This window comes from Dendrobates tinctorius, unplaced genomic scaffold (assembly GCF_039654945.1).
Source record: "Dendrobates tinctorius isolate UK_male_01 unplaced genomic scaffold, ASM3965494v1 ptg000022l, whole genome shotgun sequence".
Classification (NCBI taxonomy): Eukaryota; Metazoa; Chordata; class Amphibia; order Anura; family Dendrobatidae; genus Dendrobates; species Dendrobates tinctorius.
The window spans coordinates 47,599,121-47,621,396 of NW_027361690.1; the positions used below are offsets into that span (position 1 = coordinate 47,599,121).

Below are 22,276 nucleotides of genomic sequence, written 5' to 3' on the forward strand. Positions count from 1 at the left end.
ACGCAAGATTGTGCGGATGTTGGATAAAGAACCTCCACTAACATCCAAACAAGTTCAAGCTGCCCTGCAGTCCGAGGGTACAACGGTGTCAATCCGTACTATCCGTCGGCATCTGAATGAAAAGGGACTGTATGGTAGGAGACCCAGGAAGACTCCACTTCTTACCCCGAGACATAAAAAAGCCAGGCTGGAGTTTGCCAAAACTTACTTGAAAAAGCCTAAAACATTTTGGAAGAATGTTCTCTGGTCAGATGAGACAAAAGTAGAGCTTTTAGGGCAAAAGCATCAACATAGAGTTTACAGGAGAAAAAAGAGGCATTCAAAGAAAAGTACACGGTCCCTACAGTCAAACATGGCGGAGTTTCCCTGATGTTTTGGGGTTGCTTTGCTGCCTCTGGCACTGGACTGCTTGACCGTGTGCATGGCATTATGAAGTCAGAAGACTACCAACAAATTTCGCAGCATAATTTAGGGCCCAGTGTGAGAAAGCTGGGTCTACCTCAGAGGTCATGGGTCTTCCAGCAGGACAATAACCCAAAACACACTTCAAAAAGCACTAGAAAATGGTTTGAGAGAAAGCACTGGAGACTTCTAAGGTGGCCAGCAATGAGTCCAGACCTGAATCCCATAGAACACCTGTGGAGAGATCTAAAAATGGCAGTTTGGAGAAGGCACCCTTCAAATATCAGGGACCTGGAGTAGTTTGCCAAAGAAGAATGGTCTAAAATTCCAGCAGAGCATTGTAAGAAACTCATTGATGGTTACCAGAAGCGTTTGGTCGCAGTTATTTTGGCTAAAGGTTGTGCAGCCAAGTATTAGGCTGAGGGTGCCAATACTTTTGTCCAGCCCATTTTTGGAGTTTTGTGTGAAATGATCAATGTTTTGCTTTTTGCTTCATTCTCTTTTGTGTTTTTTCATTTAAGACAAAATAAATGAAGATAATAATACCAAAGAATTTGTGTTTGCAATCATTTTCAGGAAGAAACTGAATATTATCTGACAGAATTGCAGGGGTGTCAATACTTTTGGCCATGACGGTATATCTCTATGCTATATAATAATAATAAATATATATATATATATATATATATACACACCTAATCTATCTTTTCTATGCTAACCTGTCAGTGTGATTTTACAGTAGAAGCATACGAATTACCAGCTTTTCAAAGGACACCGTGATCTGATCCGAGCTGGAAAAAAAAACGCAGATGAGCACACCATCATAGATTAACAATGGTCCTAATTCAAACCGATTTTTGATCGGATTGCATTTGTCCAATTTCATCGCAAGTGGGCATGAGCCCTAACATTTAGATTGCACACAGTTGGACTCCCTTTCACTAAGCATGGGACTTATAAAAGGTGATTGCTTGCACCAGAAATTTTCAAGGGCTTCATAGCAAAAGGGATGCATTTGGCAATTTTTAGTTATTTGATCCCATAAATTTAACTTCTGCCTATTTTTTTCTCACTTCACCAACTTAGACTATTTAGTGATGAATCACACACAAATCAGATGACAAAAATATTTAAACACAGGTTGCAAAATAAAATACGGAAGGTAAAAAGCCAAGGGGGTGAATACTTTCAAAAGCCACTGTATCTACCATGACACACATCCTGTACAATATGCGAGATCCTGCCGTCAGTGTCACCTTCCTGTTCAGTCTGGTGTAGAGTTCTGTAATGGCAGGGCAGCGGCTCTGGCTTTGTCTTTTTGCAGCAACTTGAACTTCAACCGATTGGGTGTTGCGAAAGCCAATAAACTCACACTGACTGCGTGACGAAACGTGTATGAAAGATCAAGCTGCTGCAATAATACATAGCAAGAGCTGCAACCTATCAACTGCAGACATGACTACAGGTCACAGACAAGACTTATTTGGAGGTGAACAGCGTCCTGCCTCTACTTCACCTCCTCTTCTTACACGGAGGCCAAAAATTCTCCAACACCGTCACATCACGTTCCTCCACTACACGTTTCTCCCTCACTGCCCATCACCATCCCCCTGCAAGTGTGGGGCTAAAATCCAATCAGTGAGTGGGACCAAAATCTGGATGGTGCTGTTGAGAGCGGGCGAGTTAGTTAAATTCATTTGATAAATCACCCAGCCCTATATCAACCTAATGACGATGTGCTCTCTTTTCATGTTTTTTTTCTAGTTATAAAGTTTGGACAATATTTAGACAATTGCTTTCAATTATTCATTTAATTATCTTTACAATCATAAAATTTTATGATTTTTTTTTTTTTTTTCTAAACAACGGCATTATAAGCCAAACATGGAAATTTTTGGTTTCCACAACGCTGGTCACTTGTGTACAATGAACTCACTAATAACAATGTGAGCAGTAAACGAAAGTCTAGGCCGAGGATTTTGAACTTTGCATCATAAAAAAGATTGGCCTGCTATAAAGATACATTGAAAAATTACCAAAGAAATTTGGTCCCAGAATGTTGTGATACTGAAAAGTGGAGATTCACTTTAAAGGGAATCTGTCACCCCATTTTTCGAGTATCAGCTGCCGGCACCGCCATCAGTGGCTTATCTACAGCATTCTGTAATGCTGTAGATAAGCCCCTGATGTAACCTGAAAGAGAGGAAAAATGAGTTAGACATACTCACCGGGAGGGCGGTCCGTCTTGGTCCGATGGGTGTTGCGGTCCGGCACCTTCCATCTTCTAACGCTGACGTCCTCTTCTTTGCTGCCTGTTGTGGCTCTAGCACAGGCGCACTGCTCTGTCCTCAACATGGCATCTCGTATACACAATGTAACCCCCACAGTCGCACTGCCTTCACATTTCCTTAAAGGGGTTTGCCGCTACACTGACAATTCCATCTCAATCCTTGTTTCCTCCCAGTAAAGTAATAACACCTATACGAGATCCGATGCAGGCGTCGTTCCAGTGGTCTCAGCATCTGCTCTCCTGCAGCTCTTTGCGACCAACCACTGCTGGCTTCACTCTCCCTTGTTTTCGGCAAATCAAGACATTCGAAGTAAGTGAGAGAAGCCGCAGCACTCATTTCCCTGCATGTCAGTTACATCCGATGGAGAAGGCGGTGAAACCAGCAGTGATTGAACGCAGGGATCACGTGATATAACACTGTCACGCAAACCCTGGGAGAGCAAGTGCTGACACCGCTGGAACGCCGCCAGCACCAGTGGCGAGTATACTCGTCATTTTATTGGGGGTGGGGGGGGAGACATAGGGATTGAGATGGGGTAGTCCGAGTAGCGGACAACCCCTTTAAGGAAATGACAAGTGATATTACAACATGTGCAAAAATGAAGGCAGCGCGACTGTTGTGGTCACATACTACAGTGGGTACGGAAAGTATTTAGACCCCTTTAAATTTTTCACTCTTTGTTTCATTGCAGCCATTTGGTAAATTCAAAAAAGATTATTTTTTTCTCATTAATGTACACTCTGCACCCCATCTTGACTGAAAAAAAAAAAAACAAATGTAGAAATTTTTGCAAATTTATTAAAAAAGAAAACTGAAATATCACATGGTCATAAGTATTCAGACCCTTTGCTCAGACACTCATATTTAAATCACATGCTGTCCATTTCCTTGTGATCCTCCTTGAAATGGTTCTACTCCTTTATTGGAGTTCAGCTGTGTTTAATTAAACTGATAGGACTTGATTTGGAAACGCATACACCTGTCTATATAAGACCTCACAGCTCACAGTGCATGTCAGACCAAATGAGAATCAGGAGGTCAAAGGAACTGGCCAAGGAGCTCAGAGACAGAATTGTGGCAAGGCACAGATCTGGCCAAGGTTACAAAAGAATTTCTGCAGTACCCAAGGTTCCTAAGAGCACAGTGGCCTCCATAATCCTAAATGGAAGAAGTCTGGGACTACCAGAAGTCTTCCAAGAACTCGCCGTCAAGCCAAACAGAGCAATCATGGGAGAAGAGCCTTGGTGAGAGAGGTAAAGAAGAACCCCAAGATCACTGTCGCTGAGCTCCACAGATGAAGTAGAGAGATGGGAGAAAGTTCCACAAAGTCAACTATCACTGCAGCCCTCCACCAGTTGGGCCTTTATGGCAGAGTGGCTTGATGGAAGCCTTTCCTCAGTGCCAGACATATGAAAGGCCGCATAGAGTGTGCTAAAAAACACATGAAGGACTCCCAGACTATGAGAAATAAGATTCTCTGGTCTCATGAGACAAAGATAGAACTTTTTGGTGATAATTCTAAGCAGTATGTGTGGAGAAAACCAGGCACTGCTGGTTACAATACAATGCTTACAATACAATGGTTACAATACAATACAATGTTGCCCAATACAATCCCAACAGTGAAACATGGTGGCAACATCATGCTATGTGGGTGTTTTTCAGCTGAAGGACAGGACGACTGGTTGCAATTGAAGGAAACATGAATGCGGCCAAGTACATAGATATCCTGGATGAAAACCTCTTCCAGAGTGCTCTGGACCTCAGACTTGGCCAAAGTTTCACCATCCAACAAGACAATGACTCTAAGCATGAAGTGGCTTCAGAACAACTCTGTGACCATTCTTGACTGGCCCAGCCAGAGCACTGACCTAAACCCAATTGAGCATCTCTGGAGAGTCCTGAAAATGGCTGTCCACCAACGTTCACCATCCAACCTGACGGAACTGGAGAGGATCTGCAAGGAAGAATGGCAGAGGATCCGCAAATCCAGGTGTGAAAAACTTGTTGCATCATTCACAAGACTCATGGCTGTACTAGCTCAAAAGGGTGCTTCTACTCAATATTGAGCAAATGGTCTGAATACTTATGACCATGTGATATTTCAGTTTTTCTTTTTTAATAAATTTGCAAAAATATCTACATTTCAGTTTTTTTCAGTCAAGATGGGGTACAGAGTGTACACTAATGAGAAAATAGGGATTTTTGTGTACTCACCGTAAAATCCTTTTCTCCGAGCCAATCACTGGGGGACACAGAGACCGTGGGTGTTATGCTGCTGGCCACTAGGAGGACACTAAGTAAACCAGAAAAAAAAGTTAGCTCCTCCCCTGCAGTATACACCCTCTTGCTGGCTGAGATTCTCCAGTTCGGTGAAAAAAGCAGTAGGAGCATAAACAGTTAACAATAACCATAACAATATCAACGCCTAAGAATGCTACAGTGAGCCAATAGGCTAAAAAGGGTGGGTGCTGTGTCCCCCAATGACTGGCTCGGAGAAAAGGATTTTACGGTGAGTACACAAAAATCCCTATTTCTCCTACTCCTCACTGGGGGACACAGAGACCGTGGGATGTCCTAAAGCAGTCCCTGGATGGGGAGCATACATATGCTAATACCCCATGTACCACTGGGTGAACACCGTGGTACTGCCGATTGCAGGCTGCGTCTGCCGAGAGCTGCATCTGCAGAAGCCTGAGAATGAATTAGGCAATGTTTGTAAAGGTACGCAAGCTGGACCAAGTCGCAGCCTTGCGGAGAGGCCTGAGAATGAATTTGGTAACTTTTTGTAAAAGTATGCAGACTGGACGAAGATGCAGCCTTGCAGTCCTGTTCTGCCGAGGCCTGGAGCCGAAAGATCGAAGAGGCGCTCACTGACCGGGTAGAGCACTCTTTAATTCCCGCTGGGACAGGCGCGTTCCTGACACGGTAGGACACTTGAATCGCCAAGCGAATCAACCTGGCTAGCGAAGCTTTTGATGCAGCTAGACCCTTCCTATGCCCCTCTGGAAGTATGAATGAGGCATCTGACTTGTGGAAAGGAGCCATCCGCGAGATGTACCGTCTCAGCGCCCTAACCACATCCAGAGTGTGGAGGGCCCTCTCAATGCGATGGACTGGCGCCGGAAAAAAGGGAAGGCAAAAACAATTTCTCCGTTGAGATGGCAAGAGGAGAGGACCTTGTCCAGGAAGGACGGGAACGTCCTGAGAACTACCTTTTCCTGATGAAAATTCAGAAATGGAGAATGGCAGGAAAGGCTGCCAATTCCGAAACTCGTCTGATTGACGTAGTTGCCACTAGAAAGACCACCTTCCAAGAGAGGACGATCAGTGACACGTCCTGCAGCAGTTCGAAAAGAAACCTCCTGAAAGGCCCCGAGAACTGGGTTAAGGCCCCATGAGTCAAATGGTCTTCTTTAAGGAGACGCCACATGGGAAACTCCCTGAATGAACGTTTTGACCTGAAGCTTGGTGACAATTTGTGTTGGAAAAGCATTGACAAGGCTGAAATTTGGCTGTTGAGCGAGCTAAGCGAGAGGCCTGATATTAATTCGGATTGAAGGAATTCCAATCTGGCCAGAATGGAAAATACCGGAGGTGATCGACCATGAACCTTGCACCACAAAAAGGAAGGTTATCTAGGTGCGGTGATAGATGCGCATGGACACAGGCTTCCTAGTACTAATCATGGTGGAAACCACGTCGTGAGGGAACCCAGCCTGAGCAAAAAACCATTATTCAACGGCCACGCCGTCAAAGACAGGATCCCGGAGTTCTGGTGGTAAATCGGGCCCTGCGAGAGTAGATCCATATGATATGAAAGTCGCCAGGAGACGTCAGCAACTAGTTGTATTAGTTCTGCATACCATGCTCGGCGCAGCCAGTCTGGCACGACTAGGATCACTGGCACTACCTCCGCTCTGATCCTCTTGATGACCCTTGGAAACATGGGAAGAGGGGGGGGAGATTACAGGAGCCGGAACCGGAGCTATGGCGGAACTAGAGCATCCGCTTCGATGGCGCAAGGATTGCGCGATCGGAAAATGAACCGAGGGACCTTGTTGTTTAGTCTTGATGCCATGAGATCCACATCCGGAGTCCTCCAACGATGACAAATCTGCTGAAAGATTTCCGGATGAAGAGACCACCTCCCTGAGACAATGGCTCGGTGACCGAGAAAATCTATCTTCCAATTTTCCAAGCCCGGGATGTGGCTTGCTGAGATGGGTGAATGGTTGGTCTCGGTCCCATGGAAGATGAAACTCACTTCATGCATGACCATCCTGCCCCGAAAACTTCCCTGACGGTTGATATACGCTACAGCCGTGGCATTGGGGGATTGAGACTTGATGGGGAGACCTGCGAAGAGATGGTGGAAACTCCTTAGAGCTAATCTGATTGTTCTTATCTCCCAATGTTAATGAGGAGAAGTGACCTCACGGCCAATGACCCTGAGCCGTGAGGTGACGAGGGACCGCACCGCAACTGGGGAGACTTGTGTAGGAGGTTACTACCAACCATCTTACTGTGGGTAAAGACCTCCCTTGATTCAGGGAGGACCTCAGTGTCTACTCCCTGAGGGCATGCCGGTCCCGCAGGGACGGTGGAATTCGACAGTCCAGGGAGAATGGGTTCTCGTCCCAAGCTAACAGCAACGCTTGTTGTAAGGGACGGAGGTGGAACTTTGCAAATGGAACTACTTCCATCGCTGCCACCATCCTTCCGAGAACTCTCATGCTGAAAGGAATGGAGAGAGAAACTGGTCAAGAAAGAGGCCGCTCTGCTTGTTGTAAGGCTTGGGTCTCTCCTGGAGGGAGAGTGGAGAATCCACGGGAAGTGTGAGCCGGTCCTGGAAGAGACTTTTCGCAGTCTATCTTCCGCCCTAGGCGAGAAAGAGAATTTACTGTTATCCACAGATTCCTTGCAGACTGGAAGGGACGGACCCTTGATGAGCAGGTCGTCCAGATACGGTAACAGTACCACTCCCCGAGGGTGAAGAATGGGCATGACAGCCGCCATGACCTTGGTAAAGACCCAGGGAGCAGTGGCGAGTCTGAAGGGCAAGGCCACAAACTGGAAGTGTTCCTCATGAGTTGCAAAACGCAGGAACTACTGTCTTTCTCTTGGAGGAAGAGGAAAGGAAAACTCAAATTGGAGGGGGGGGGGGGGGGGGGAATTTCCATATTATATCCGAAGAATACCAGCTTCCTGACCTATTTGTCGTCATTAGGTAGATCTATGAGATCTGACTCCCCTAGATCCAGGAGCCCTAGGCCTGGGTTTCCAAGAACGGTTAGATCTGTATGAGATCTGGGAGCCTCTGTCTCCACGCGGGGACCGACCTGATCCGAAAGAGAAGGTAGAGGAGGACCAACAGGAATTGTTGCGAGAAAATCGAAAACATGTCGGCTGTTGGTTGCAAAAAACGGCCTAACAGCCCTTTGTTGAGGAAGGAATTTACTTGTTTCCCCCCCCCCCCCCCCCGGTAGTGTCAGAAAAGAGCTGGTCCACCAGTCTCGCTCCAAAAAGACGACCTGCTTGAAAAAGGGGGGAGAAGTCAACAATCGTTTAGATGTGGCATCCGCCCACCAGCCGCGGAGCCCTGGGGCTCTTCTAATGGAGATTGCGTTAGAGGCAGTATGAGCCGCGCAATTGGCGGCCTGAAAATAAGAGTCTACTACAAAGTTCGCTGCGTGAATCATCTGGCTGGCGACAGAGGTAGTCTCCGGAGGAAGATTGTTGCCCTGGAATGCAGTAATCAGGACTTCTGCCCGAGTAGCCATGCCTTAGTGACCTAAACTGCGGCGAAGGATGGAACAAAACGCCGTTCCTGAAGCTTCCAAAAAATTGAACGGGCAAGGTAGTCAATTTGACGATCAGAGGTGTTTCTGACCGAGGAACCCTCAGAAACAGATAGGAGCGTTTTGGAAGCAAGACGCGGTATAGGAGGGTCCACCGGAGGGAACTGTAATCGATCCTTCATTAGGTCTGGATCAAAAGGGTAGTTAGCCAGAGTAAACTTTTGCCCAGTGAACCACTTATGTGGCTGATCTCTATGATACTGGACGGCTGGTAAATAACCAGCGCACACGCTTATTCCTTAAATGAGATAAGGAGTGCAGGAGCGGGAATATTTTCCTCATTCAACTTCAGAATCCTGTTGACTGATTCTATAAGAGAATCAAGCGACTCTTGAACAGTTGGGGGATTCTGAGGGGCTGACACGACAGATACAAAATCAGAGTTATGCTCGCTGTGAACCTCAGGAGAGGGCGAGCGAGAGACAGGAGTCGCTGATGCTGAGGCGCGAACGCGACTAGGGGACGCGCCATGAGCCTGCTTTGGCAGAGACAGTCCTCCCGGAGGGAGAATATAGCCTTGGTCAGAGGCTCCACCGACCGTGACAGGGCGCAGCCCACTCGGGGGTACCAGACGCAGGAGGCCCGTCAGCAGCGGCTGCGAAGGGCATTGGAGAGGAGGTCGGGGCGCGGTTCGGGAGCAGGCCGGGGCGCGGTCCGTGCATAACGGATTAGCTTGAGCACTGGAGAGTCATGCTCGCTGTGGTGGTACACACGGTAGAAAAGCACAGTGTGCTTCTTAGCGGCCCTGTGAGTGAGGCATAGCGCTTCAGAAAGGGTTAACGGCAGAGTCTGACTGCAGCTGCAGGGAATGCGCCGGGAAGGGGTTAGGCTTTAATCTGAGCGCAGATGCAGCTTACCCATGGTCCTGTGTTATGTCCCCCGGGAGGAAAACGGTGGCCCTGTGGAGTCACCCGGAATTCGGCTGCTCCTGAAAGGGTTAACTGCAGCAAAGGTAACAGAGATGGCCCCCGAGATTAGAATTGCGCGTCTCGTTAGGAACGAGAGGCGCCAAGAGGGGGCGGTGACGATAGCGCGGGCGGCGCTATTCAAATTGCGGCCTAGTAGGCCGGAAAAGCCGGGCACTAAATTTTTGGCCTACCCGCAGTAGGTGCCGGGGGCCGCGCTATCGAGGGTGGCGCTATTTAAATTGCGGCCTAGCCGGCTGAAAAAGCCGGGGGCTAAATTTCTGGCCTCCCCGCGGTAAGCGCCGGGCGCCAGTGTACCGCCGCTGACGCCAAGTCAGCGCTTCTCCCGGGGACAAGGACCCGACCCCATACCTCCACTCCTGTGCTCAGTCAGGTCGCCGCTGTCCAGGGTCTTCCAGTCTCATCCTCCAGGCGATGTAGCAGAGCTGGAGGAGGTTTTACAGGGGGGTATTGCTCAATCGATCCTCCCTCTGGACAGGGGGACGGAGAGCTCTGGGGCTGATTCAGGGCATCCGAAAAGGCGCTGTTCAGGTCTGCTCCATGCACTCCTGTGCTACGTCCTGTTGCGCTTGCCCTCGTATCCGTGGAGTACCGACCATAAGGGAACCATTGTCAGAGGAATCAGCCCCATGCGTTGCAGGCAAGTGTACGTGAAGGGTTACTCCACGCGCTTGCCTGTTGTTGGCTCGGGGGAGAGCGGGCCGTAGAAAGGAACCGTCGCACCTTTTACGCCGTTAATTAAAAAATAAAAATTTACAGAAAATTCAAAAATAAAATAAAAAAGGTGGGGTCTGAAACCAGACCCAAGTGCCTCCTATAGACACGAAGTAAGAACTGGAGAGTCTCAGCTAGCGAGAGGGTATATACTGCAGGGGAGGAGCTAACTTCTTTTCGGTTTACTTAGTGTCCTCCTAGTGGCCAGCAGCATAACACCCACGGTCTGTGTCCCCCAATGAGGCGTAGGAGAAATGAACTTTTTTGAATTTACCAAATGGCTGCAATGAAACAAAGAGTGAAAAATGTAAAGGGGTCTGAATACTTTCCATTCCCACTGTATATACAAAGTGACTAGCTGATTACCGTAGTCAGCATCTTTATAATGTTTTCATATCTTTTGTTGGCGGTTTTCTAACTTTACAATTATGTTTCTGTTTGTTACTAGCGTGAGAGATGCAGAAAATGAATAGTTCATGTGGCAACAGGAAAATCTGTAAGCAAAATCTGCCTCCATTTAGTAATTTGCTTACATAATGGCTTACTGCTGTGATGGTCTACGAGTCTCCATGGATGCCGCACACCCCAATAACCCTGTTGCTTGCTGCTAATGAGTGCGGCTGTAACTTGTATTAAAGAACATAATACACAATGAAAATACAAATAAAGCCGCCATAAAAACCATCAACAGCTAGTCAGCTGGTGACCAATAACCCACCGGTAATTGATATTTTTCCACACTGTGCAATGTAAAAGCAAACTGACCATAAACATTAAGAGGAAACAGGTATTTAAAAGGGTAGTCCTATTACAGAAAGTGATGGCATGTTGCTAGGTGCCTTTGCTTTCCCAATTGATTGGGGCCCAACTGCCGAAACCCCATTGATAATGGGAATGAAGGTGTTGTAGTGCTCGTTTAGTGCTACTTTACAGCAGTTATGTCATTAACTTCACAGGCAAGATTACAATGAAAGGAAACCTGCGCAATAACCCTGCACAGGTCACAGAGCCTAGCAAACGCTCCCATAGAAGCCAATGAGACAGCGTTCTTACCTTTTTTCCCCCACAGGTAACATGACAGTATACCTTTGGCTAGGGCTACATGGCAATATGTGTCATGTCACAGGTAATTTTGGTCTTGTGCTTTGAGACCATTTATCCCACTTGTCTGCTTTTTGCTCTTGCACCTCCATTTCAAAGATGCCATTTGGCATTAAAAAAACAAACAAGAAAAGCCAAATGGCAGACATGTGGCATGCAAGATGCAGTTGCACTCAACTCTCAAAGATGGCAAGGTTTGGGATTTTTTGCAAAGGTTCAGGTGTGACCCAATTTACCATCCCTGGATGTCACAGTGTAACACAGGTCTCTGCACTCTGACACTCGCAGGTTAGGTAGACGCACTTACTTTGATGAGATACTGTTCTTTAATATAGGATCTATCAAAGCTGACGTTGTGCCCCACCACGAGCCTCTCCGGCCAAATGGATTTGTTCAGTGCATTTGACTTTGCAGAAGTCTCAAGGGGAATAAGATCAGATAGAGACATTTGGTTAGACCATGTGTAGCGGTCTTCTATCAGCCGTCTGCTGCACCATGAGTACCTGCAAACAGATTACAGAAAAATCACGGAAAAGCTCCACAGTGGCTCAGATATGAGAAACTGACAATGCCACCAATGCAATACCTAGATGCCTGTATTCAAATAAGTACCATGTTTTTCGGACCACAAGACGCACACCAAATTTTCAGAAAGAAAACAGGGAAAAAAATTAATGTGGGGGGGGGGGGGGATCAGCAGCACTGGTGGAGCATGGTCGTCACAGGGGGTGTTCGGTGGTCCGGCGATGACTCCCATCCCAGGCTGGTGCACAAGGTTAGGTGGTGCTCTGCGGTGCGGGGGCTGCGCCGGCACCTTGTCAAAGACCGGAGGCCCCGCACATCCATTGCTGCGATGCGATGGCCTCCGGGAAAATGGCTGCAGGGGGCGGCGCATGCTCAGATTGAGATCTTATCCCAAAATCTCAGGACACGAGATCTCGTTGCCGAGATCACAATCTGAGCATGCAGCGGCCATTTTCCTGGAGGTCACTGCATCGCAGCAATGGATGTGCGGGACCTCCGGTCTTTCGCAAGATGCCGATGCAGCCCCCGCACCGCCGAACCAGCCTGGGGAGTGTGATAATCGCCCTGCAGCATCGGACCACCGCAGAATCGCCCCACTCCTGATGCCTCCACACTAGTTGTAAGTATATTCTGACTATAAGACGCGCCCCCATTTTCCCCAAAAAATTTTGGGGACAAAAGTGCGTCTACAGTCCGAAAAATACGGTAAACCACAAACATAAGATAAATATTTATAAATACAGAAAACAACAATAGACAAGTTAAACACAAAATTGTACAAACACTAAATATACACAAGATGATGGAAGAGAAGGTGGCAAGGATGAAAGAGCAGGGCGGTGAGGATGGAAGAGCAGGGCGGTGAGGATGGCAGAGCAAGGCGGCGAGGATGGCAGAGCAGGGCGGCGAGGATAGAAGAGAAGGGCGGCATGGATGGAGGAGCAGGTCGGCGAGGATAGAAGAGAAGGGGGCGAGGATGGCAGAGCAGGGCGGCGAAGATAGAAGAGAAGGGCAGCATGGATGGAGGAGCAGGTCGGCGAGGATAGAAGAGAAGGCGGCGAGGATGGAAGAGCAGGGCAGGGCAGTAGGAGCACAGCAACATGAATTTGGGTCAGAAATCCTTCCTATCTTACATATAATGCTTTACCCACTCCACTCATGATTATGGCACTACATTGTAATATTTGGGACTTTTACTTGTACTTTTGTGCCTCCATCTTGGCAATGGTTATGATGCAGTCTTCCCACTTTAGATGGGTTTTTGTGTGTTACATACATAATTATTAGTGATGAGCGAGTATACTCGTTGCTCCGATGTCCTCCGAGTATTTTGGCGTGCTCAGATTTCGTTTTCGTTGTCTCAGCTGCATGATTTGCCACTTATAGACAGCATCAATACATGTGGGGAATGCCTGTTTATTAGGGAATTCCCACATGTATTCAGCTGAGACGACGAAAACAATCTCCGAGCACGCCAAAATACTCGCAGGACACCCGAGCATGCTTGGGAAAACCCGAGCAACGAGTATACTCGCTCATCACTAATAATTATTCCTGCTATGTTTTGGACAACATTATTGTACCAAATGAAAAAAGGGCTCTGTATGATCAGATATATTATGGCAAGTGACATCCAACTGGCATAATGGTTGATATGATTACATTCTAATAATACATTTACATCTTATTTTCTCCTTATTGGAAGGTGTGGGATCCCCTTCCATCATGGCATCCATTAAGGGTATCTAATCTGACATTGATATCATTCTGGTTACAACTGGCTTCTATTTTATAGTAATTCCTTATTGTAGGGCACAGGTTCTACTGTAGTCCCTATTGGGTTTAAGGCTAAGCGGTGCCTTTTCTTTTTCTTTGGAAGGTGTCTGCTCTAGTAACATCCCCTATCAAAAAGTTGTAATCAAATCCATCGGGTATACATGGTCATTCAGCTGACATTTCTCCAGAAAGAAGAGGTTTGATCGGTAATCTCATACTAGGCCGGGGTCAGACATGGGGAGAAACTCGCACGAGTCTCGCATGTCAATACCCGGCACTTGGGACCGGAGCATGCGGCTGCATAGACATACATGCAGCTGAACGCTCCTGTCCGAGTGCCGGCGGCAGTGCCGGGTATTGATGGGAGAGACTCGTGCAGGTTTCTCGCATGTCTGACCACGGGCTTTAATCACATATACAGTATATATATTTTTGTTCCTTATTTCTGGGCTCCTCCTCTTCCATTGTCTTGAGTATTTTTAATGTGTTTGTGTATTTACGCTTTTAACAAGTCTGTTATGTGTGTACTTACAAATATATATTCTAAGGTGTGTGGTTTACTTAGTTGAATATGGATTTATAGTTATTTCCAGGGCTGTGGAGTCGGAGTCGGAGTCGTGGAGTCGGAGTCGGTGCTCATTTTGGTGGAGTCGGAGTCGGTATAAAATGGACCGACTCCGACTCCTAAAATATATAATAAATTGGGTACAGTAATTCAATGCAGGATGTGCTGAATATTTTTTCATAGGAGTTTGGGAAAGTTATGAAATGTCCTATAAATGGCTGTTATATTCCTGATCTAAGGCTACATTCACACACAGCGTTTTTCCTGTGTGTTTTGAGGATACGTTTTTCAGCTGCAAAAGCTGATCATCTTTTTAAAAAACTGCATCACCTGAAAGGTTTTTGAGCTCATAGATAATGTTTTCAATAGCAAAAGCAGATTAGAAATCTGCTCTATCCATTTATCCATATCTGTCTATCCATATCGTATCTGTACCAAAAAGAATGAAAACCGGGTAGTACACCAATATATATTCTGTTCTATCTAAACATCTTGATTATTGGATCATAAAAATGATTAAATGTCTGAGGTTCACATTGTACTACAATAAATTTTTCACTTAAATATAAGCAATATGTGTGGGAGTCGGAGTCGTGGAGTCGGAGTCGGTGTAAGGGAAATTGAGGAGTCGGAGTCGCAGGTTTGGCTTACCGACTCCACAGCCCTGGTTATTTCAATGGTTTGCGTTCATTTATTGATTTATTGGACTTAATGGCACAAAAAACTTTTCTTGAGTATTTCGTGGGTTATTTTCCTCATTTCTAGACTGTACAATCGCTCACCAGTGTTGGGGAGACACAGCCACAGCCATTGTTGGGGACTGCCCCTCGGACATACATACTTCCACATCAAACACTAAAGCTCGTTCATCCGGGAAGTCAACCTTCTCCTTCCCACCGTCTCTAGTGTACTTGGTCCATCCAGGTTGCCAGGCCCATTCTTGAGGCATGACTGGAAGTTGACACTGCAAGAGGTCGTTAGCTGCCTCCAGATAAGGAAAACTTTGTTTCTGAGCTAGAATTTGGAAATGTTCTTCAATGTTCCTGCCGTACATCCTAGGAAGCTTTAGATTCACATCTTGGAGAGTAGATGTCTCTTGACCCCACAGGTCATGACTCCTCAGATGGTCTATGCTCCTCTGAATGTCTCCTTCTGGATAGTCTGCTTGTGCGCTCTTGAAGATCTGGTCATGGAGTCCTTTAGAAAGCATCTGAATATTGAGCGGGTTGATACGTCTCTGGGAGCTATCGGAAGAGACGTCTTCTTTGGATAAATGAGAGGTCGCTGTGCTTTTGTAACACCTCAAGCATTTGCTCCTCCAAGCACTGGACAGATGAGGCCTCCTCAATAGTAGCTGATGCATTTTCCCTGATTTAGAGACGGTCTCTAGGGATAAGAGTCCATTCATACAATCCTGCAGAAAACATGAAGAACGAGGTTAGCTTGTCACATTGGAAACACGTAATAAATAACATTACATTATGGGGGGCACTAATATATGAACACTGTATGACTGATCAGGCCTACCCTACACTGACTGTGATGTGCCCTCCTTACGATAGGTCATCGATCTCAGATCGGTGGAGGGGGTAGACACTCCGCGCCCCCAGCCAGATATAGCCAGTGTGATGAGGAGGGACAGGCGCGGGCACACCGTGCAGCACTGCAGGTCAGCTCCGTTCGGATGCCAGGGTGCACAGCACCTTCACAAGAGCCCCGCTCTGCCCTGGAGGCGGTTTTGTACAGACCCTACTGCAAAACACGGACAAGGCGTGCAGAACGTTAGGGGACATCACAGTCACAGGACAGAGGAGGACGAGGATTGTAAAGCGGAGTAAAGGGGCTTCTCGCGAGCCAGGGCTCCTGGGAAGGCACATGGTAGATGTGCAGTGCACCCAGGCTGATAATCACAACGCTCGTTCGTCAGGTGAAAGGATCTATTTCGCTGCACCGAAGATCATTGCTCTCAGCAGCACAACCTCCTGTGTAAACAGGACCTGTGCTGCCGAGTACAATGGCGCTGAACTGTGCCAGATCGCAGCTGAAGCCGGGGCGGCCTGTGTGAACAGACTACTAAATGTCCTACCGGCAACATTCACATCACCCAGTGTAAAAAGAGCTGGAGTTTATGGTACAGCCTGGGGAGAGCAGGGTCTCTAGCGCCGCCTGCAGGAGGAAGCAATAATAAACAGTCCAGGAAAGGCCAGCTGACATTACTCCAGACCAGAACCATCCACAACAGGAGGCTGCGGGTCTGTTCTGGAGGTCTTGCCTCTCGTCGGCTAAATTGGTTGCCTGGGTAACAAGTGTTCTGACACTCCCAGACGTAGGCCGCAGTGACGTCACAGCACATTATGGCGTCATCCAAATACAATGCAAACAGCACGTGACGCAGACATCGCACGGGCCCGGGAGACACCGTCTGCAGGTTACACGGTGACGGGCGCCTGGAAACGCCAACAATCCCGATCAGTGATTTCTATGGTGACATGCATAACTGCACCAGAGAAACCGCGCACTGTTGTCTGACTCCCCCCTCCGCCGCCTATTACTCGGCCACATGTGGGAGCTAGGACGCCGCGGTTACCTCACTCTCCGCCGAGGCCTGTGAAGCCGGGGACTAAACTAAGACAGCTGCATGCGAAAAAGGCATCGAGGAACGGCGACAGAACGGGGCCAAGAGCAGGACGTTTGAAAACGCCGCATGTTTGTTACGTAGGGGCAGAGAAGTTACGTAACGTGCATAGGGTGGAGTCACAGCGGCACCCAGTGGTGTATAATGGTTACATAGGGTATGCGTACATGATTCAGTATGAGGGGCCGCGTGGCCTAATGGATAAGGCGTCTGACTTCGGATCAGAAGATTGCAGGTTCGAGTCCTGCCGCGGTCGTTTTTATTTTGTTGGGACATAAATCAGATTATCAATTAATATAAAATAAACATTATCCGCATTTATTAACACCATGATCTAATAGAACGATATCTGTTCTTTTATTTCCATTGTTAACCTTCTGTTATTGCCAGGGAAGTTATTCAGGCAAGGTTACCTTCCTTCTGTACAGGAGCTGATTATTATTAACTAGATGGTGGCCCGATTCTAACGCATGGGGTATTCTAGAATATGGCCAGCGGGAGACCAACGTTCAAAAGATGGTCCAGGACGATCCACCACGATCAGTGATCTCACAGCGGGGGCCTGGTCGCTGCTGCGTGTCACACTGAGGCTAAGTACCCACGTTGCAGAAATGCTGCAGAAATTTCCGCAGCATTTCCGCAACTCCCGTGGAAAACATGCGTTTTTCACCCGATTTTCGAGTGCGGAATTCAAGCGCATTCCAAGCGATTTGAAGCATTGCTTGGAATGTGATTGACAGGTTGGTCACACTTGTCAAGCATAGTGCTTGACAATTGTGATCAACTTTTTACTATTGATGCTGCCTATGCGGTATCAATAGTAAAAGATAAAATGTAAAAAAAAATTTTAAAAAATGTTATTCTCACCTTCCGACGGCCCCCGATCTCATCTCCATGCTCCCGGCATCTTCCGGTCCCAGTAATGCTTAGCGCGAAGGACCGGAGATGACGTCACTCTCGCGAGAGCGCAATGTCATCAGCGGTCTTTCGCGCAAAGCATTACTGGGTCCGGAAGATGCTGGGCGCGTGGTGAGAGGAGAGAAAGAGTCCGGGGGCCGTCGGAAGGTAAGTATATCACTATTTTTTATTTTTATTCTATTTTTTACAGGTTTATGGTACCCAGGGCCTGGAGGAGAGTCTCCTTTCCTCCGGACCCTGGGAACCATCCGCACATTGAGCGCTGCGCCGGTCATCTCCCAGTTGCATCGCCGCTGACCTCCATGCGGCAGGATATGACCCGCGGCAACAGTCAGGAGATCTCGCAGATCTCCCGATGGTTGCGGTGGCGTGCGTCGTTCGAATTCCGTGCCAATTCACGGCCGGACTGCGCCTGTCGCTGATTGGTCGCAGCCGGCCGGGCGTGACCAATCAGCGACGCAGGATTTCCGTTACAGATAGACAGAATTAGACGATTATATAGTAGATGATGAGAAAAATCATCTTTATATGCCACTAGAGAAGCTGGATGGGTCTGATGGAACCTTGTCCATGAGCAGCTACAGAGGTGTCTGAATCTGCATATTTCTATCCATTTGCCATTTTTCTCCGTGGCCTTTCATTTACTGCGTGGCTCATTTGCCTCATGGGCTCATTTACTCCATGGGCTGGTATTAACTCAGTGGGCTCATTTACGCCGTGGGCTCCTTTAGGCCGGAGTCACACTTGCAAGTATGATGCGACAAACTTGCACGAGTCTCATCAATACTCGGCACTGCCGCTGGCACTCGGGACCGGCGTGTGCGGCTGCATGTATTTCTATGCAGCCGCACACTCCGGTCCTAAGTACCGGCAGCAGTGTCGGGTAGAGATGCACGCGTTTCTCGCATTGTACTCGCAAGTCTGACCCCGGTCTTACTCTGAGGCCGTCATTTATTCTGTGGCCGTCATTTACTCCGTGGGCAGTCATTTAATCCATGGGCCGGCATTTACTCAGTGGGCCATCAATTCAGACTTCTTTCCTCCTTAGTACAACTCCTCTTCTGTTCTGCCATACAATCATTCTGGACTATTCCCAGCCTGCGGATGACATTCATCCACTCAATGCCAACTTTTATTCCCCATTGACTTACGTTGGGGTCGGGTTTCGGACGAAACTCCGACTTTTTTTGCCCTAGTCAGACCAGTTTCATCCGACTCAAATTTTGTTTCAGTCGGGTTTCACGAAACCCGATCCGTCCAAAGTCACTCAGCTCTATTGGTTATCATTATACCGGTAATGGGGGCTTTGGCTGACACTACTTTGAAGGAGATGGGAGCTGGATGTGGCTCGCGCCCCTCTCTCAGTGCTGAATGTGGCTCGCGACCCTCTGTCTAAGCTGAATGTGGCTCTCAAGGTCAGAAAGTTTGGAGACCACTGTGCTATATGGATGCTATCTAGGGGGCCATCATACAGTGTGGGGATTATAGTGACGGGGCCAGCATACAGTGAGGGTGCATTATACTGTGTATAAGAGAGCATCATACTGTGTATAGGGCAGCTGTACAGGGGGGAGACTTGGGACATTACTAAATGTAATGTGGGCACTTATTATAGGGGAACTTGGGTTACTGTGACTGTCAAAGGGGCACACAGGGCACTGTTACTTTCTAGGGGACAAAATGTGAGCACTGTTTTCTAGGGCACTTGCACCCGGCATCACTATATTCTAGAGGTTTGCTTTAAAGTTTAGAGGTCACAGAGAACCACACAGTAGGTGCAGTAACAGGGACACAAACGGCAGCAGCGGCTCAGTATTGGGGTATCAGCAGGATGAGGGGTTGTGCAGGTTGAGAATAGTCAAATTGGTGACAGTGCTGAAAATATGAGAAGTGAAATGTGTCTTTCTTGTATTCTCTGTAGGCAAGTCCTGCCTGGAGGAGCCGTCATGTCGGTTTGCGCAAGATGGAAAAGACGTGAAAAGTGAACGATTCCATCAGAAAGAACGTCAGTGGTAAGACATTATCTTTAACTCTGCTGTAATCTCTTATATGTTCTGGAGGACTGGTATTATTTACCTCTAACCATATGGCGGTAATATCAATACTGGTATTTTTATATATAGATTATTTTTGGCAACAGCTTGGTCATCTGTTGAGGTTCTCTGGTTAGGGGCCCACTCAGAAGTTTCGCCCCCCCTGAACCAAAAGCCTAGCTACGCCTCTGGATGGGGCGTTAGTGTCCCCGGACTAGTCAGGCCACTTAGATGTTATCACGCTAATGTGGGCGTGATAACATAACTTACAAGCACCGTCATCATTGCAAGCACTATACTTACCTCACCCATGCATGCAGCTTCTTCCCCTCGCATCATTGACCATCTGAAGCTGGGTGTTGTACGTGTCCCCGTCTTCTCATGATGTGAGGGTAAGAAGCTGCACATTACACTTGCTATCGGTGACCTGTCAGAAGCCATACAGATGAATACTTAATCAGAGCACCACATGAAGACCCGTTCCTATGCTGTCCTAAGCTTTTACTTATGCTATATTCACATTATGCTCTAACACTTGTGGTACAGCAAAGGGTAATTTACGGGACGGGAGATACATTTCTCCCAGCAAGTTAATGTTTGGCTGGGATTTTCCCTAAAGACAGGACCTGCAATGATGTCAGGGTCACGTGATCAGCCTATGTGATGTCTTCCTCACCTGTGGGAGGGGTTATGGGCTATGTAATGGAGGTTGGTATTTGGCACATCGTGAGTGTGTGTGGAAGATAGAGGAACTTGGCTGGAGTTAGCCTGAATTTGTTAGCAGGATTACCCGTGCTGCAGAGCTATAGCAGCAAGACTCCAAACAACCCTGGGAATGGCACCTGGCGGATGCTGCTGACCTGGCAGCCGCTTACTTAAGCCCGTCCCTTGCAAGGGTGAGTCTGGGATCAGTGGTTCTCCAAGCTGGAGTATATTTGTGTTTTTCCGTTGCTTTCTCTTAACCTGCTGTTTCAATGTGACATTAAACCACTGAAGTTGGACTATAAGGCTAGAGTCACACTACAGCGAGGTACGGCCGAGTCTCGCAGGTTAAAACCAAGCTCTGGCACCAGGACTCCTGAGCGGAGCGTGCAGCTCCATGTATAGCTGTGCGGCTGCACACTCCGCTCTGGAGTGCCAGCGCCAGAGCTTGGTTTTAACCTGCGAGACTCGGCCGTATTACGCTGTGTGTGATCCCGGCCTAAGCCTGTGTGTTGCCTCACTACTGCATCCCTTCCATTGCCTACCAGAGAAAATCCCTACAATTGGTGGCTTGAATATGGGCATACGCAGTGAGGCCGGGCTGTTTTTTGCTCATTTTTTGCTCTGTACTCCAGCTTATGTCCTGGGTGAAAAGAGTGCCGCAGACCCAGGTGGAGAACTTTCCAGAAATGGAGACCACAGTAAAAATGCTTATGGAGGCCATGCGACAGCAGCAGCAGGAGGCCATGCGACAGCAGCAGCAGGCTATGCAGCAGCAGTGTGGTAGGGGCCGGGATTGGGGGGTGGACCACTGCTTACCACGACCAGATGACGTAAGGACGAGGCGGAGACAGAATCCAGTTGTAACACTTCCAGGTTTATTTCGTCGTCCTCCTGACGACCACCAAACACGCACCGCAGCTTCTTCACACTATCTCCAGGCCTGGGTACCTGTGCCTTCGTTCCAGTCGCAGTAACGCACCTCGCAGATCTTTCACTGGTGGCTGTCCTAGACCAATCTACCCCCAGCGCTTCACCTGTCCGAGGTCGTCATCCAGTCGGTACTCCCGGGGTCTCACTTGTCCTGCGGTATGTCACCCCGCCTGTCCTGCGGTACATCGTGTCCGACCCACCGCCTCGTCTGTCCTGCGGTAGATGGTGTCAGGGCCACCCCCTGACTGTCCTCTCCCGTCAGTCCCCCGGTCAAGCTCTTCTCCGTTTCTGACTTCCGTTCCAAGTCTTCTGTCGAGCTCCTCCCAGGACTGACCAAACCCAAGCCCCGCCTTCTTCTATTTATCCCCTCCTTTACAGGGGAATTTCCCTCTGGGGCTCCTATCTCCCCTCCCCCCATGACTGTGCATTTCTTGAGCCATAAGCCGTTGTAAAGTCCAAAACTACTCTCCCCTGTCATCTTGTGGTCATTTCTCGGTACTGCACTCTCCTATCCACCTTTCTCAGCTGTCACCCTTCTAACCTGTCAATCTCCATCTCTAGTGCACATACTGTCCCCTCCTACTACCGGTCAAGTCTGTCCATCAAGTCACCTTCCTCACAGCAGCAGGAGGCCATGCGGCAGCAGCAGCAGGAGGCCATGCAACAGCAGCAAGAGGCTATACAGGAGCAGCTGATATTTAATCAGCAGCAGCAGGAAACCAATCGGCTGTTGATACAGCATATCACGACAACGCAGACAACAGGAAATTCCCGGGGAATCCATGATGTCCGGAAAGCAGTTCATACAGCGGTTCCCAAAATGGAGAAGTCTGACGATGCTGAGACATATCTGGAGATGTTCGAAGCAGTGGCTGAGAGGGAGAAACTTCCCTG

General features: G+C 48.0%; 1 protein-coding gene and 1 non-coding gene across 4 annotated transcripts in view; one reads left to right on the forward strand and one right to left on the reverse strand.

Moving 5' to 3' along the window:
- The window catches only part of POLG (DNA polymerase gamma, catalytic subunit), a 155,118-nt gene extending 138,243 nt beyond the window's left edge, over window positions 1-16,875 (reverse strand). The window contains exons 1-3 of one of the 3 annotated variants that reach the window (XM_073568694.1): window positions 16,749-16,875; window positions 14,944-15,575; window positions 11,603-11,798 (exon numbers count right to left, since the gene is read on the reverse strand). In XM_073568694.1, the coding sequence (XP_073424795.1) occupies window positions 11,603-11,798; window positions 14,944-15,569 (822 nt within the window). In that variant the 5' untranslated portion in view covers window positions 15,570-15,575; window positions 16,749-16,875. Of the gene's footprint in view, window positions 1-11,602; window positions 11,799-14,943; window positions 15,576-16,247; window positions 16,607-16,748 lie in introns of those variants that run through there. The other 2 variants (XM_073568693.1, XM_073568695.1) reach the window with 2 other exon arrangements.
- A 104-nt stretch (window positions 16,876-16,979) lies between these two features.
- Window positions 16,980-17,052, forward strand: TRNAR-UCG (transfer RNA arginine (anticodon UCG)). Its single transcript has one exon. It is a non-coding gene; the product is annotated as a tRNA-Arg (tRNA).
- The last annotated feature ends 5,224 nt before the right edge of the window (window positions 17,053-22,276 follow it).